Source organism: Nomascus leucogenys, chromosome 17 (genome assembly GCF_006542625.1).
Source record: "Nomascus leucogenys isolate Asia chromosome 17, Asia_NLE_v1, whole genome shotgun sequence".
Classification (NCBI taxonomy): domain Eukaryota; kingdom Metazoa; phylum Chordata; class Mammalia; order Primates; family Hylobatidae; genus Nomascus; species Nomascus leucogenys.
In genome coordinates this window covers 46,575,191-46,592,842 of record NC_044397.1, presented here as the reverse complement: position 1 = coordinate 46,592,842, position 17,652 = coordinate 46,575,191, and the positions used below count along the sequence as shown (strand labels likewise).

The window sequence follows — 17,652 nt, the reverse complement described above, 5'->3', positions numbered from 1 at the left end:
TCACACTTCTGAGAAAAAGAAAAATATCAAATCTGAGTTGAGCAATTTTCTAAAACATATTATACAGCATACATGCTATACGTACTACAGTATACATACACTAATTTAATATAGCTATCCCGTGAACATTTCATGTGGGCTCAAGAAAAAAATAAATACAAAACCTCAGTTTTTAGTTCTGATAAAAATGAAAGATGGTGTCACATGAACTCTGAATTGTTCCATATTAAGGATATCTATCATGTTTCCTAACTTTAAAACAAAAAAAAATCAATAACAGCTCACTTGTCTTAACTCTAAATGTTTTACTCTACAGAGAAAAAATACCTAGAGAAAGACAGCTACTTACTTACACAGTCTAATTACATTTCTGAAGGGCGAGAAAGCAAGCTTTTCTCCTTTACAAACTGAATTCAATATCTAAAAATTATTTTGACACAAGTCCACTGCCTATTAGCCTAGTGATTGCTGACCCCAGCTAGAATATAGCTAAACAGTTAAACACCCTGCTGCTTTTCTAATTTCCTTTTTCTTTCTAAGATTTCCTTACTTCATAGAAGGAACTTTTGGAGCTAATTCTGAGTTTAATGGTTATAGAATGTTACAACAGAATTAATCCCTATTTACAAAATGAATTCCTTTACAGGTACTCTTATGAATTACTGCCACTGAAATTATGGGGAAAAGAAACAGGTGTGGAAATCACAAGTTTTAGCTGACATTGGCAAAATCTAGCTGTGTAACCTGGACAGGTCACTTATCCTCTTTGGCTGTCAACTTCCTCATCTATAAAATAAAGGGACTAAAACTTGAGAGTTGCTAAAGTCCCTTTCAATGTTTAAATTCTATCTGTCCTTTCTCTAACTGAATGAGAAAAATTCTAAATCAAAATACAAAAAACAAAACAGAATTCAACAACAACCACCACCCTTAAAATTACTGCCACTGGCCTAACAATGGTTGCACAGAGTTAAAGGTCTACTATGGCTGCTTATACTATTTACAAGGTCACAAGTCAAAAAGGCCTGTTAATAAAGCACGTAATTCAAGTGGCTTCAAGGTCAGAATTTCCACACAAAGATGATCCAAACACCACTGAGTTGCAGTGGAAAAGTACTAGCCTGAGAGTTGGGTTTTAGCTTGATTCAAAGGCTTTTCTTAGGTAAGTAATTTAACATCTCTTGGTCTGGATTTTCTCAGGCATAAAATGACAAGGTTGCACTATATTTTCTCTAAGACCTTTCCTCAAACCAAAACTCTATGTTTCTACGTGGTTATTCTCAACCTACCCTTTTGTAATGCATTCCTTCCAAAAACAGCTTGGTCTGTTTATAGATTTCTTGGCCTGTCTTGTGGAAGGTCTTGAGAAATTCTATGAACTCCTTAGACACTCTATCCGTTTCAATGCTGGTTTGCCGATTTATGGAAGGACTGGGAGCTTTTGCTTCCTGAATTTCTGCTGGGAAAATTAAACATAGTAAGTTTAATGACATAAAAGATCCATGCATGGAATTACTTTATCTTACCTAAGGTTATTTAAATTATGTTTCATCAAAGTTAAACTTGAATTTAAATCATTTTATGTTTGAATGGTTGGACAACTTTCCTTAAAGTAAACTAAATCTGTTTTACAAGTAGGAAGTATGAGTAGACAAAACTACATTATCTAAAAGATATTCCTACTGAAATAAAAGTTGTCCTATTAGTATTTTCTTTGCCAAAATCTATCATGCTTTGATCTGTATATTCAATCATGAACACTGGCACCACTAGGCTTCTCAAAGACTGCTGGAGTTTATAAAACTAGTCAACAAATAGAATAACAATCAGAAGAAGCACTGAAATGTTAGATGACTTATAAATGTTAGACAACCTTTCCAAATCCCATTTTACTTGACAAAAAGGCAAAGGTTAATGTGTTTATGTGGAGACTCACAATTATTTACCCACCATTTCGTTGGTGGGTCATACTGATCAAAGTGAAAGAACGCATCCAAAGTATTAACAGCATGATGAACACGACAAAGCATACAATGAAGAGACAAGGGAAACATGCACTACACTATCCCACCGGCTGGGCAGACAATTCTTTCCCCTCTTCAAATAAACACAATGAAAGGAAAATGGGACATTTACACAAGAGAGATAAGGATGTTGTAACAGGAAGTGCTTTCAGAAAGTATGAACTACCACTTGGTCTTTGACCACATTCTAAGCCTCCTGATTTTGAACTATGCTCTCTAATGTTTATAAGGAATTTAAGTTCCCCATATCCCAATGATTTCCAAAAAGAAAAATAATTTTTTAAAAAGTATGTTTTATTTATTTTTTTGAGACAAAGTCTTTCTCTGTCGCCCAGGCTGGAGTGCAGTGGCACTCCAGTGATCTCAGCCCACTGCAACCTCCACCTCCCAGGTTCAAGCGATTCTCCTACTGAGCTACTCAAGTCTCCGAGTAGCTGCTCTCTCTATAAAAAGTAAGAACATTAGCCAGGCATGGTAGTGCATACCTATAGTGCCAGCTATTTGGGGGGGGCTAAAGCAGGAGGATTGCTTGAGCCCAGTAGTTTAACACTGCCACTGCACTCCAGCCTGGGCGACAGAATGAGACCTTGTCTCTTCAAAAAAAAAAAAGGTATGTACACTGTGCTATGTTTTACGTAAAATAGGGGGTAGTGGGATAAGAATATATGTGTTTATAACTCAGAATAAAAGCACAAAAGGATATACAAGAAACTAGTAACAAAAGTTGTCTGAATGTGGGAGAAACAAAGCAGTGGTGCTTAGGAACTAGATGGGCAAGAGACAAACTAGAAAGGAAACTTCTGACCATACCTGTTATGTTAGAGCCATTTGGATACACTATTTTTTAAGTACATAAATAAATCAGGTACAATCTAATTCAAAACAAAAAATGCAACATCTTTTCTAAAATTTTTTTATCTCAATGGAAAACCAAAGATTGTGTTGACATCGGTATGATTAGAAAAAAATTCTTAGTGTTTGAAAGTGAATCCTTCTCTGATAATTCTGCTTCTAGTCATGATGGAATACTCTGATGGCATCAGGCTTACCCTACTATCTTAACAATTGGAAGGTCAGACAAATATATGAACAAAAGGTTTTCAGACATTGGATGACAGACAAACAGCAGATTAACTCCTGAAAGAAGGGAAACAAACACAGTCTGTCCTAGAGTGTCCCAGCTCACTGCTGGAAGAGTTTTAAAGTCTTGGCACAGAGAGAGACCACTCAAACAGAGCCCAGCTGACTTGCTGAATTGAGCAGATAGCATTTGGAGTTCAGGGAGGCCAATGTGACCAGAATTTGCATGGCAAAATACCATGCAAACGCTACGGAAGGGACAGGGCTACACAGAAAAAGCTCCAGGTATCTGCACGGGGTTCCCTTGAGTGTGGCTGACTACTGCACATGCATATGAGGAATCTACCCAAGATGAGAGAAGAACCACCAAGTAGCGTGTAGAACCACAGCACAAAGGACGGGAGGAAGAAACGTAAGAATCCTGTTTAGGGAGGGGAACATCACACACCGGGGCCTGTTGGGTGTTGGGGGACAAGGGGAGGGATAACCTAATTAGAAGAAATACCTAACGTAGGTGATGAGTTGATGGGTGCAGCAAACCACCAGGGCACATATATACCTATGTAACAAAACTGCATTCTGCACGTATAACCCAGTACTTAAAGTATAATAAAAATAAATAAATAATAATAAATTACATTAAAAAATTCCCGTCTAAGATTATTTTATGTAAAGTGGTATAATACTATTGTTTTAAATTATTTTTCCTTTTTCTATAAAGTGGTATAATACTACTTGAAGGTAGGTAAGTTAAAGATGTATTCTGTAAACCCCAGAACAACCAGTAACAAAAACAAAACAGAAGAGGTATAGCTAACAAGCTGATAGTGGAGATAAAGGTGTGGTCATAAAGAAGGCAAGAAAAGAAGAGAAAAGGAACTAAGACAAGTTGGGATAAATACAAAGAGCAAGATGGCAGGGGTAAACCTCCCCTTATCAAAAATCACATTAAATATACGTGCTATAAACAGTCTGATTAAATGTCAGAGATTATCAGATTAGATTAAAAAACAAGACCCCACTTCATGCTGTCTGTAAGAAATTAACTTTAAATATAAAGATACAAATATGTTAAATACTAATGAAAGGAAAAGGATACTCTGAAACAATGAAAAAGAGCTTAAGTGGTTATAACAATGTTACACAAAGTAAACTTAAGAACATGGACCATATTACCAAGAACAAAAAGGGGCATCTCATCATAAAAAAGGGGTTAATTCTTCAAGAAGTCACAACAATCCTAAATATGTATATACTAATAACACTGCTTCAAAACACATAAAACAAAATCTGACAGAATTGAAAGAAGAAACAAATCACAGTATTTGGAGATTTCAATATTCCTTAGTAATTGACAGAGAGGTGATTTTTAAAAAGTCAGTAAAGACTTGAACAGTGCTATCAACCAACTTGACCAATCTGACTCTGATAGAACACTCAACCCAATAAAAACATAATACATATTCCATCTGACAAAATAATAATGGTAGTAACTTACATATAGATAATGCCTATTATGCACTAAGTACTTTTACAATGCTATTTTGTATAATCCTCACAAGTCTATCAGGTTGTACACTTACGATATTTACAAATGAGGAAGCTTAGGTTTGAATATGTTAAGTAACTTGAATAACGCTGCAGTCACTTACATAGTAAAGAATGGAATTTGAACCCAGGTCTGTGCACTTAAATCCAAAGCCTGAGCTGTTGACTGTGTAACAACTGACTATGAGGTAGTACAACAACCTCAGTAAGCCAAAGAGAGGACTGAAGACTCTTCAGAAGAACACCAATTCCTCTGACTTTGGGGTCTTACACCAGTTAAAAGACAGGAAAACCCTACTCATTTCCTTTATTGCTTTGCTTACAACATGCCTCCCTCCCACACATACTTTTCCAAAGAGACACTTTTGCTTAAAAAAAAAAAAATCCCCTCTTAAAATGTAAATGAGGATTAACTCTATTAGCTAGTTATGATCATACAAGTTACTAAAATCAACACTTGGTTGTTTTTCTCTAAGCTTCCTAAAAATCAATCCCTACTAAGAGGCCAGAAATTTGGATTAGAGAGGGGAAAAAGAGACAGCTCAGGTGTTTGGTACGCAGGGAGGAGGCAAGTTATGTTTGAACAGCCAATAGGGATTCCGTGTGTAAGATGAAAGAAGTGAAGAAGTAGGAAATATGGAAAAGAACAACCTCACCCACGTTACAGTTCATAGTTTTGGCTAGGGCTCAAACGGCAAGCGCTTCCTCTTCAACTTAAAGTCACTTGTGTTTTTGGTTTTTTTTTTTTTTTTTTTTTTTTGAATCAGGGTCTCGCTCTGTCACCCAGGCTGGAGTACGGTTGCATGATCACAGCACACTGCAGCCTCAACCTCCTAGGCACAAATGATCCTCCCATCTCAGCCTCCCAAGTAGTTGGGGCTACAGGAACTAGCCCAGCTAATTTTTTAATTTATTATTTTTTTTTAAAGATGGGGGTCTCACATTGTTGCCCAGGCTGGAGTGCAACTGCACGATCTTGGCTCACTGCAATCTCTACCTCCCGGGTTCAAACAATTCTCCTGCCTCATCCTCCCAAGTAGCTGGGATTGCAGGCACGTGCCACCACTCCCAGCTAATTTTTGTATTTTTAGTAGAGACAGGGTTTCACCATGTTGGCCAGTCTGGTCTCGAACTCCCGACCTTAGGTGATCCACCTGCCTGGGCCTCCCAAAGTGCTGGGATTACAGGCGTGAGCCCCTGTGCCAGCCGTATTTCTCTATTTTACTAAATTAACACACGGATTATGATTTTTGTTCCATCAGTTATACTTCATTTATTGTCCTTATTTATAGATTTCTTCATTTTATTTTATTTATTTTTTAAGACGGAGTCTCGCTTTGTTGCCCAGGCTGGAGTGGCACCATCTCAGCTCACTGCAACCTCCACTCCCCGGGTTCAAGCGATTCTCCTGACCCCGACTCCCAGGTAGCGACTACAGGCACACACTTGCACACCTGACTAATTTGGTGTTCTTAGTAGAGACGGGGTTGAGCCATGTTGGTCAGGCTGGTCTCGAACTCCCGACCTTAGGTGATCTGCCTGCCTCGGCCTCCCAAAGTGCTGGGATTAGAGGCCTGAGCCACCATGCCCGGCCTTATTGTCCTTATTTATTGTGACATTCAAATTATCCCAGACTTGGCCAGTGGAAACCCCTCCAAGCTGGCTTCTGGATCTTCTGAAATGTCCCCAAAATATTGAAGGGGCCCTTTTTTCCCTACTCCAGCCCCAGAATCAGTCATTTCTCCAAGAAGCCCTGGTTCACTTTAATGAATAATAGTATTTAGAATCTAAGGTCTGGGTGGTATTGGTATTTTAACTCTAAAAATGAAAAGATATGCTTTGGAGGATCACCGTCTTCAGATCCGTTTGTGAAAGAGGTACACAAGATTCTACTTGGGATGACAAGATTATAGGAGTTCTGAAAGAAAAGGGCACTTTGGAATGTATAAGCAAGTATCTCAGCTTGGCCAACCACTATGACTTCCTCTATACAGATCACTCACCCTGACTGTGGAGACTAAAACACTTTAACTGAGTCTTTACAGTCAAGACATTCCATTTACTTTCTCTGAAGGCGTATCCAACTCTAAAACAATGTGAAAATATTATTCAAATTCCTTAGAAGGTTATTTGTATTTTGTCTGCTACCAAGCTGCTATGTATGGCATAAAAACTTTCCTTTATGCTACTAACAGAAGCAAGTAAAATACCAACAGCAAGGGCATCATGGACTAAAGAAGATCAAGAATACAGAATCCAAAAAGTCTGTTTCTGGTCTACACCCAATACATTAAAACTGCACTTAGGCTAACCTTATCCAAACACAATGGCCAAACAAAAGTAATCAGTGTGAAATGCAAGATTTACCTGGCTAAGTTATATTAAGTGGTCTGTGAAACAAAGATACAATGGAATCTTCTTTTCTAACATGAATTTTTAAAATACTTTAAGGTCTTTATCCCCAAAGCTTTCTACAGACAAAAAGCAACTAAAGAACAAACAATCTAAAGTACAAATCTATCATTCAAAAAGATGGGGGATGGGAGGAGACAAGAACAAAGGTAAAAATCATTCTGCATACATATTTTTAAAACAAAATTCACATGGATTCTTTTTTAATTAATTAATTAATTTTTTTAATGTTGGTGTCTCACTCTGCTACCTAGGCTGGAGTGCAGTGGCACAATCAGCTCACTGCAGCCACTAACTCCTGGGCTCATGTAATCCTCCTACCTTAGTCTTCCAAGTAGCTGGGATTATTGGTAGGTAGAAGCCATTGCACCCAGCTCAAGAATTGTTTCTTTTTAAAGTACAGACTCTGCACTAAATTGTAAATTTTCTTTCCATAGTATAATGCACACTGTACGAGGCTTTTGGGACACAGGTTTTTAAAACCACCAAGGAGAGTTAGCAAATATAAATGACAATTATGTACTTAAGTAACAGAAACTTAATTTCATATATATATATTATTTATGATATATATTAAATAACCTGGGCTTCTGAAGTATACACATTGGATAAAGGAATATAATGGAAAAATATTGACCCAGGATTTAGGAGACATGAGTTCTTATGCACAAACTCATTGTGCAACCTTGGGTAAATTAGTTAACCTTTATGGACTTTCATATTGTCATCTGCAAAATGAGGCTATTGGAGCTGATAATTTTATACTTGTTTTACTATTTCATCTGTTATCATAAATACTTATCATTTCACTACATATCATCAAGAAATAGACCTTAAGCTAAATAGGAATGAGTATTCTTAATAGTAAATGCCCTTGTGCTCCCTGCAAGATTATTCTATCAGAAGAATAACTTGCATTTTAAAACAGCTAACACTTACTGGAGATCTACTGTGTGTGTCAGGCACTGTGCTAAGCTCTTTACATGCATTAACTCATTGAATCCTCATCACATGCCTCTGGTAGGTATTACTGTCCCTCAGTGTTGGCAGGATTTGGAGAGGTTAGTCTGTCCAAGGTCACAAAGCTGGTAAATACAAAGCTAGGGCTCAAACCAGGAATGACTCTAAAGTCACCTTACTAACTACCTGGCTATTCCACCTCCTAATAAATAAATCATGAGCCCAATACATTCTTAATTAATCTCTGGCAGGTACAATTTTCCCCCTTTTTAGTAGAGACAAAATTGCTACAACTGGCAGCCAACCAAGAAACAACTTCAAATTAATCATGTAATCAATCTTTTTTCTTTTCTTTCCTTTTTTTAGACAGGGTCTTGCTCTGTCACCCAGGCTGGAGTGCAATGGCACGATTTCGGCTCACTGCAACCTCCTCCTCCTGGATTCAAATGATTCTCCTGCCTCAGCCTCCTGGCCTCAGCTGGAACTACAGGCACATGCCACTGTGCCTGGATGATTTTTCTATTTTTTGTAGAGACAGGGTTTCACCATGTTGCCCAGACTGGTCTCAAACTCCTGAGCTCAGGTGATTCATCTGTCTTGGCCTCCCAAAGTGCTGAGATCACAGGCTTGAGCTACCGCACCAGGTCTGGTATCCATGTCTTAAACAGAAGTGCGTTTTTGGTTATGAGCAATATTTCCTTTTAATAAAACAAAAGGAAACAGCAAAAGTCACAAAACCTAGAAGACCAGCAAGTATCTTAAGAAGTAACACTGTCTTATTATTCATTCCCCGGCCTTCAGGGGAGACCTCATTACAATTACCCCAGGGTAGGAACCGGGGAGCAAGTGAGGGGGCTCCCAGAGAACAGGTCTTCTGACAGCATCAGTGTTGGTTCCCAGTCTCCCTCATTATTTCGCTTTGACTGCATAACTCTGAGTACCAACATAAATTTGCAGAGACTGAGGCCTAACAACAAAGATTCTTTCTTGCTTCATGTTGGGCCACTTCAACTGGCTAGTCTGCTCAATGGTAGAACAACTGTGACTTAAGTGACAATCCTCTTGCTGGTTATATGGCATTTTAAAAAGCAGGGTGAATATGATCACCTACATACAAATCCATGCACTGGAAAATAGCTACTATGGCTCACTTTCATCCCCCCAAGAGCCCAACGTAGGCCTTTTCCTATATGTTCTCAATACACTCCCTCAAGACACAAGTTGTCTCTCAAATAAGCTCTCGGGCACAAAATCTCTCTCTCAGATGACTTTCAAGCCTAGAAATCACCGTTTTTGACAAGCTATGAACAGTGAGGGTATTATACCACAGAACAAACCAGGATCCACAAATGAAGGCACAAAAACCAAAACATCCAAAGCGATAGTCATTTGGATAGGGATGAATTTCATAAATGTAACTACCTATTTCAATTCTCTTTATTCCTCCTATAAACAAACTTCTCTAAAACACAATGTCTTTCAACCAAAGAGAGTATTGGTTTCATATATTGTCTGACCCTCAAACCCAATTTCAGTCTCAAATCTGAGCTGATGTTCTCAAAAAGTTGACAGAAATTACAAAGCTGAGACTATGAGCATTGGGGATCTCCTCTGTGTCTCACTCAGGCAGAGAAGAAAAAAAAGAGTATCAGAACATTACCCTTCTTTGATCCGACCCTGGAAGACGCACTGAAGAATTTCTTCACTGTGGTAACCTTGCGGGTCTTCTCGTTGGTTTTCTTTTCTTCAAACTTGGAGAATGTGAGGGATTGGGCCCCCTGGCTGCTCTGACTGCTGGCAAAGGCCTCTTCTTCCTCCCGCTGGAGTCTGCAATTCAAGAGAGGATTAGAATGATCTAGATATTCTCCAAGGTTTCTCTGTATCTGAAGGTTATTACTCCATTAATTCAGGAGGATCTAAAGATTTTAGAACTAGAGACTAAATATGCCAAATCAGTCTGAGGTCTCACATAGCTACAGGATGGACAGCTCTTCATGCACTACAGATTTCAAATGGGATCCTCTCATGCTCATTCAGCAACTGCTCTAGGGTTACATGAAAGAAATCAAGTCTAGTCCTTTTCCTCAACAAGCTCAAGGCTGGAACAGATGAAAAGGTAAGTAAACAACTGCTACATAATGGAACAGCTGCTACATCAGAGTAAAAATTGAGTGCTGTGAGAACACAGGAAAGAACAACTCAATCTGCTGGCGGAGTCTGACGAGGCTTTACAACGGTGATGTTTGGGTGGGGTCTTAAAGGATAAACAGGATCCTTTTTTTTGGTTGTTTTTGAGACAGAGTGTCACTCCATCGCCCAGGCTGGAGTGTAATAGCACGGTATCAGCTCACTACAACCTCTGCCTCCCGAGTTCAAGCGATTCTCATGTCTCAGCCTCCCAAGTTATTGGGACTACAGGCGCACACCACCACGCCTGACTAATAAGGCTGAATAGAATTCTAAGTGAAAGGGCATTCTAGAAAGAAAGAACTACAAATGTGCAAGCCTGTGGTTTGCTTCACAACAAGCTGAATGTAGCCACAGTACCGGGCGTGTGATGAACCGTGATACTGGATACACAGGAAGGCACCAGAGGGTAGGGAATCTTGACTGCTAAGCCCACTGTTCTGGATTTCATCATGTGGTAGGGGAAGCAAGAAAGACTGTAAATCCAAGAAGTTATCGTTGTCATATCTTTAGAAAGATCATGCAGGTAGCTGTGTGAACAACTTGAAGGGTAGAGAAACTAGAGACAGGGACAAGAAGTAAGAGTATATTATAAAGGTTTAAGTAAAAGAAAATAAGCACCTGGAAAACAGGAGTAGAAAAGGTAAAATTCAAAAGACTTTTCTGAGTTGGGAGAAATAGAACTTGGTCAAGTTGTAGGTAGCATGGGAGATGAAAGAGAAATCAAGAATGAAATCAAGGTTTTTCAGCTAACTTGGTAAATAGTGATGCCATTAATTGACTCAGGAGAAGGGTTAGGAGGAAAATGTTCAGAATGGGGAGAATAATAAATAAAAGCAATAAATTTGGCTTTGGATTAGCTGCATGTGAACCACCTGTATTAATTCCCAAACACAGGCCTGGTGCGGTGGCTCACGCCTGTAATCCCAGCACACTGGGAGGCCAAGGCGGCCGGATCACTTGAGCTCAGGAATTTGAGACCAGCCTGGGCAACATGGTGAAACCCTGTCTCTACATAAAATACAAAAATTAGCTGGGCGTGGTGGCATACTTCTGTAGTCCTAGCTACTTGGGAGGCTGAAGCAGGAGGATCACTTGAGCCCAGGAAGCAGAGGTTGCAGTGAGTTGAAATTGCACCACTGCACTCCAGCCAGGGTGACAGAGCAAGACCCTGTCTCAAAAACAAACAAACAAATAAACAAAAAGCACAAGCACTATCTAAAAGACAATGATTTTCCAAGTATGATTCCCCAGACAGCAGCAGCAGCATCACCAGGCAACTTGTCAGAAATGCAAATTCTCTAGTCTTACTCCCAAGCCACTAAAATCAGAGACTCTGAGGGTAAGGTCCAGTAATCACTGCTTTTACAAGCTTTCCAAGAGATTTAGCAGGGTCACAATTAAAAGCAGTAAGAAATAGAAACAAAAATCACAGGTGGAGGTACTAAGTCTGAGGATGGAATCAGGACCCCTCTTTCTCTAGGACAGACAAAAAGTTAATATAAAGGTATTAGTACATTTTTATGTCGCGAGGGGAGGAAGCTGAAGGAGTTTGTGCCTAGTGTCCTCTAGTCTGTTTTTGAAACAGGATCTGCTACTGACAGCATCAGGCATGCAGTGGAAACCCTGAGGAGATCATTCATGTTCTGGGTTAAAATTTTCTCTTTGATTGACCACAGTCACTGAAAGCAATGTGTAATTTCTAATTCTCTGAGTTCACCACAGATGCCAGCAAAGGAGTCACTCAACAAATATTGGCTGACTGGATGGGAAAAAAAAAAAAAAAAAAAAAAAAACTAGCTAGAGGAGTTGGCAGAATTCCATTTGACTTTCTTCTGTTGAAGCAGTTTTAGAATTTCTAGAATGCTCTGGCAAAGAATTAACATTATGCATGGCATTTTATTAGTTACTATGCTCACTAGCCATCCCATCATTTATTTATTTATTTATTTATTTATTATTTATTTATTTTATTTATTTATTTTTTTTGAGACAGAGTCTCACTCTGTCTCCCAGGCTGGAGTGCAGTGGTACGATCTCAGCTCACTGCAACCTCCGATACCTGGGTTCAACCAATTCTCCTGCCTCAGCCTCTCGAGTAGCTAGGATAACAAGTGCGTACCACCACGCCCGGCTAACTTTTTTAATATTTTTAGTAGAGACACGGTTTCACCATGTTGGTCAGGCTGGTCTTGAACTCCTGACCTCAGATGATCCTCCTGCCTCACCCTCCCAAAGTGCTAGGATTATAGGCGTGAGCCACTGCGCCCAGCCCATCGTTTAATTTTTAACATCATTATATTTCCGGATAATACCAACTGCCTTTGACTAACCTAATTTTTAAATAAAAGTTAAATTTCTACAATGCAATGACTATGTATACAAGTCAACAGATTTCTACTACTGTGTTTTATCACTGAGCTAGATGCCATGCTAAATATATATTAAAAGAATGAGGGAAATAATGCTTGATTAGTGCCATTTCCAAGCCCTGCACTGGGTACGTCAACTTTATTAGCTCATATAATCTTCACCAGGAAATATGCCTATCTCCATTCTTCCACTCCAAGGAGCTTATTGTCTACATTTGAGAACTAAAACTAACACAACCCAAAGAAAATAATCAGAAGACAATCACAAAATGAAGAAACTACTGAAAGCTGTTCATTAAAAGTTGACAAGAGAGGAAGACATCCTTTTCCTTAATATTAAACTGACTTGCTGATAGCTCAAAGCAGAAGTGAAAAAATGTATTTAGATGGTGACAGAACTATGTATCCAATCACGTCACTGTTCAGCCACCCCTAGTTAAGTCCTTTTACCGCTCCGCCAGCTCCCAGTCCTCCTGAATCTGCTTCTGCCTGGCTTTGTGGTACTCTTCCCTCCAGCACTTGGAGCAGAAACCCTGCCAGGCAGGGTTGCCGTAGTAACCACATCCTTTCTTGCACAGGAGATCCGATTGATCCACATGAATTCCTCGGCGTTCAGACTTAAGGCTCATCTTCTTCCTGCTAACCAATGAACAAACAAGAAAGTGCTGTTGAAAATGAATTATCATTCTACTAACTAAAATCTTACCAATTATGAACAAAAAGTGAGTGATTCCATTATCTTCAAGCTGTTAAGAGAGGGAAGGAGGGAATGAAGGAGGGAGGGAGAGAGGGGAGGAAGGAAGAAAAAAGAATGTTAAATATAGTAAATTCCTGACACAGCCATATTAAAGAAAGACTTATTCCCTGCCCAAAATACAAAAAAAAAAAAAAATTTAAGAAAGGACTAACATTAGATTAAAGACCTACATGTAAAGGCTGGAAACTAGAAAACTCCTAGAAAAAAACTTAGGGGAAAAGCTTCCCGACACTGGATTTTGCAATGACTTCTAGGATATGACACCAAAAGCACAGGCGACAAAAGCAAAATCAGACAAATACATTATATCAAACTTTAAAATGTCTGCACACACCGGGCGTGGTGGCTCATGCCTGTAATTCCAGCCCTTTGGGAGGCTGAGGAGGGCGGATAACAAAATCAGGAGATGGAGAGTATCCTGGCTAACATGATGAAACCCTGTCTCTACCAAAAATACAAAAAAATTAGCCGGGCGTGGTGGTAGGCACCTGTAGTCCCAGCTATTCGGGAGGCTGAGGCAGGAGAATCGCGTGAACCTGGGAGGCGGAGTTTGCAGTGAGCCATGATCACGCCAATGCACTCCGGGCTGGGTGACAGAGCAAGACTCCGTCTCAAAGGAAATAAAGGAAAATTAAATGTCTGCACAACACAGGAACCAACTGACAGAGTAAAAAGGAACAACATACAGAATGGGAGAACTTATCTGCAAACCATATATCTAATAAGGGGTTCATATGTAAAATAAAGGAACTCCTACAACTCAATAACAACAACAACAAAAAAACCCCAAATAATCCGATTAACAAATGGGAAAAGGACTTCAATAAACAATTCTCCAAAGACATACCAACAGCCAACAAACATGAAAAAATGCTCAACATCACTAATCATCAGGGAAATGCAAATCAAAATCACAATGAGATATCACTTCACACTCATTAGGATGGCTACTGTAAAAAAAACAAACCCAGGCTGGGCATAGTGGCTCATGCTTGTAATCCCAGCACTTTGAGAGGCCAAGGTGGGAGGATCACTTGAGGCTAGGAGCTCAGGACCAGCCTGGGCAACACAGCAAGACCCCATCTCTACAAAAAATACAAAAACTAGCTGGGAGTGATGGTGTATGCCTGTAGTCCCAGCTACTTGGGAGGCTGAGATGGGAGGATCGCCCGAGCCCAGGAGTTGGAGGCTGCAGTGAGGTATGATCACACCACTGCGCTCCAACCTGGGTGACAGAGCGAGGCCTTGTCTAGAGAGAAGAGAAGAGAAAAATACTGAAATAATACCTTAAGTTCTAAAGTCAGTTTTCTTGTCTACTGTATAATATTTAAACTCATTTGTTCATAGTCTCACAGCTGTATGGTAAATCGCTATGCAACAATTTCTGTTCAAACTGAAACCACATGGTCTTCATTCTTCTCCACATAAACAAACTGCCAAACAAGCACAGAAAAAAAGCGGCACTCCACACCATTCATTCAAGAAGACTCACATGTGCAGATAAAATTAAGCCCTATATCTTGGGGATCTTATTAATGTAACTCAAACATTTACTAAGTGCCAACTGTGTGCAGAGAATTGAGCTAGATGGCACTGGTGATGCAACTGATAGAACACGTCCTTGCCCTCATGAAGCTCATAACCAAAAGTACAGGCAGACTGAAAAACGCGGAAAAAGAGAAAGTGTTAGGAAACTGTTAGGGAGTAACAGACATAGGAATTCTGACTTAGGGAGTATAGAGAGACCACTTGGGGATGCTGGCAATAGACCTTAAAGAGCCTTGTGTTGAAAGGGTCTTGGAAGGATGACAGAAAGAGGGAGGACATTCTGGACAGGAAGGATGCCTTTCACAAAAAGCTCAGAAGCAAGAAGGCAAATGTAAAATATGAATGATGTAGTATAGACAGAAGGTAAACTAAACAACTAAGGTGGGAAGTCAAATCATGATGGCTTTTTAAAACTCTAAGCTACAGAGTCTGGATTGAAAGTCACCACTGAAAGCTCCTGAAAAGAAGGCATGATAAGATCTCTATCTTAAGACATAAAACTTGAGATGTAGAGCTCTGTCTTCTAGCATGACCAAGTGAGAAGGAAAATCAATCCTCTCCTGCAAAAGCAACTGCAAAGATGGACAAAACTTCCACTTTCTGCGATGCATCTATGTCCAGGCCAAGGAATGAACTCAAATTTCAAGCCCTCCTCTCTAACCTCACTCTTATTTTTACAAGGTTCTCCTGTGTCTCCTCTGTGTATGCACAGGCTCTGCTGATCAGAGTGGAAGCCTAACTAAAGATTGAGATGTCTGAGCGCAATCTCAATCTTTGTCTGAACAAACAACAATCTTTGGCTGAACATTAAGGTGTGCAGACACATGGGTGACAGCTAGAAGGAAGTCAGGCATAAGCAAAAACAAGAAAGAAAAACTGAGCACAGCGACTGCAGTTGCTGGGGAGAGAGGCCTCACAGATTTCATCCAGCTATCAAACCTGGACAGTATGCACTGTGCACTATTTTTGAGGATTCTGAAAAGCAAAATGGAGAAGTGGGGAAGACCAGAATTGGAAGTATCACCCAGCCGTCAAAGAGATTACCACTTTCTCCCATCCAATACCACCAGCCAAACTGGAAATGGGCCCCACAGCACAGAGAAAGCTCCTCTAGTTTGGGCTCCAGGCATGTGAAAGGGGACTCCTAGCAGCCAGAGAGAATATGGGGATCCCCCCACTTACCATCTCCCCCTTCTCTTGAGCCACAGTGCCCAGCAAACGTGTGCTTTGTCTGCAGCTGTGGCTGAAATGAGAGAGTGCAGGAGCCAAACTCTGAGGCAGGAGAACTACCGATTTTTCCCAATCTCTATCCTTGGCCTCAAATATGCCGGCAATGGTGGAAGGACATGGCAGAGTGCGGTAACTAAATCCACAGTTTTCTGGACAAAAGAAAGAAAATATGAGCTCCTGGGGAATAAAAAGTGAGAAAAATTGCTGAGGAGAACTCAAGAAGGCAATTTCTAGGCTTACTCTTAGGCTGCATATGCATGGATCTGACGCTATTCAGTACCAAAGGTTTCTAATTGGGACTAACAGAGAGACCACTATGCAGGTCTCAGATCAGCACATACATGAAACAGATGGAAACAGCACTACAAAACTCTGAACGATGAACTGACATTAAAGCCACGGCCCACAGAACGTGCATCCCAAACTTGGCAACAAAACAAAACATTTTGCTCTGGGAATAACTGTTTAGAAAACAAAAAGACAAGCTACAGAATGGGAGAAACTACTTGCAGCAAATCACATATTTGGCAAAGAACTTACATACCCAGAATGTATAAAGAACTCTCAAAACTCAGTTGTCAGAAAACAAACCACCCAATTTAAAAATGAGCAGCTCTTTCCTTGCCTAATGCAGCCATAGCTCGTGGTCCCAAGAAGCATCTGAAGCGGGTAGCAGCTCCAAAGCATTGGATGCTGGATAAATTGACCGGTGTGTTTACTCCTCATCCATCCACTGGTCCCCACAAGTTGAGAGTGTCTCCCCCTCATCATTTTCCTAAGGAACAGACTTAAGTATGCCCTGACAGGAGATGAAGTAAAGAAGATTTGCATGCAGCGGTTCATTAAGATTGATGGCAAGGTCCGAACTGATATAACCTACCCTGCTGGATTCACGGATGTCATCAGCATTGACAAGACAGGAGAGAATTTCCGTCTGATCTATGACACCAAGGGTCGCTTTGCTGTACATCATATTACACCTGAGGAGGCCAAGTACAAGTTGTGCAAAGTGAGAAAGATCTTTGTGGGCACAAAAGGAATCCTTCATCTGGTGACTCATGATGCCCGCACCATCCGCTACCCCGATTCCCTCATCAAGGTGAATGATACCATTCAGATTGATTTGGAGACTGGCAAGATTACTGATTTCATCAAGTTCGACACTGGTAACCTGTGTATGGTGACTGGAGGTGCTAACCTGGGAAGAATTGGTGTGATCACCAACAGAGAGAGGCACCCTGGATCTTTTGACGTGGTTCACATGAAAGATGCCAATGGCAACAGCTTTGCCACTCGACTTTCCAACATTTTTGTTATTGGCAAGGGCAACAAACCATGGATTTCTCTTCCCCGAGGAAAGGGTATCCGCCTCACCATTGCTGAAGAGAGAGACAAAAGACTGGTGGCCAAACAGAGCAGTGGGTGAAATGGGTCCCTGGGTGACATGTCAGATCTTTGTACGTAATTTAAAATACTGTGGCAGGATTAATAGCAAAAAAACAAAAAAATAAAAATGAGCAAAAAACCTCAACAG

General features: G+C 40.2%; 2 protein-coding genes across 7 annotated transcripts in view; one reads left to right on the top strand and one right to left on the bottom strand.

Annotated features, from left to right (window-relative positions):
- Positions 1–17,652, bottom strand: part of RABGEF1 (RAB guanine nucleotide exchange factor 1) — a 77,278-nt gene that overhangs the window by 30,507 nt on the left and 29,119 nt on the right. Inside the window, exons 1-4 of one of the 6 annotated variants that reach the window (XM_030795640.1) lie at positions 13,034–13,147; positions 11,246–11,382; positions 9,685–9,851; positions 1,290–1,456 (exon numbers count right to left, since the gene is read on the bottom strand). In XM_030795640.1, coding sequence (XP_030651500.1) covers positions 1,290–1,456; positions 9,685–9,851; positions 11,246–11,382; positions 13,034–13,147 — 585 coding nt within the window. Of the gene's footprint in view, positions 1–1,289; positions 1,460–9,684; positions 9,852–11,245; positions 11,383–13,033; positions 13,223–17,652 lie in introns of those variants that run through there. The other 5 variants (XM_012496396.2, XM_012496398.2, XM_030795637.1 and 2 more) reach the window with 5 other exon arrangements.
- LOC105737713 (40S ribosomal protein S4, X isoform-like) lies at positions 16,737–17,618 on the top strand. Its single transcript, XM_012496408.2, is given in 2 exon segments — positions 16,737–16,867; positions 16,869–17,618. Coding segments are annotated over 2 exon segments (735 nt in total). The 5' UTR covers positions 16,737–16,808; the 3' UTR covers positions 17,545–17,618.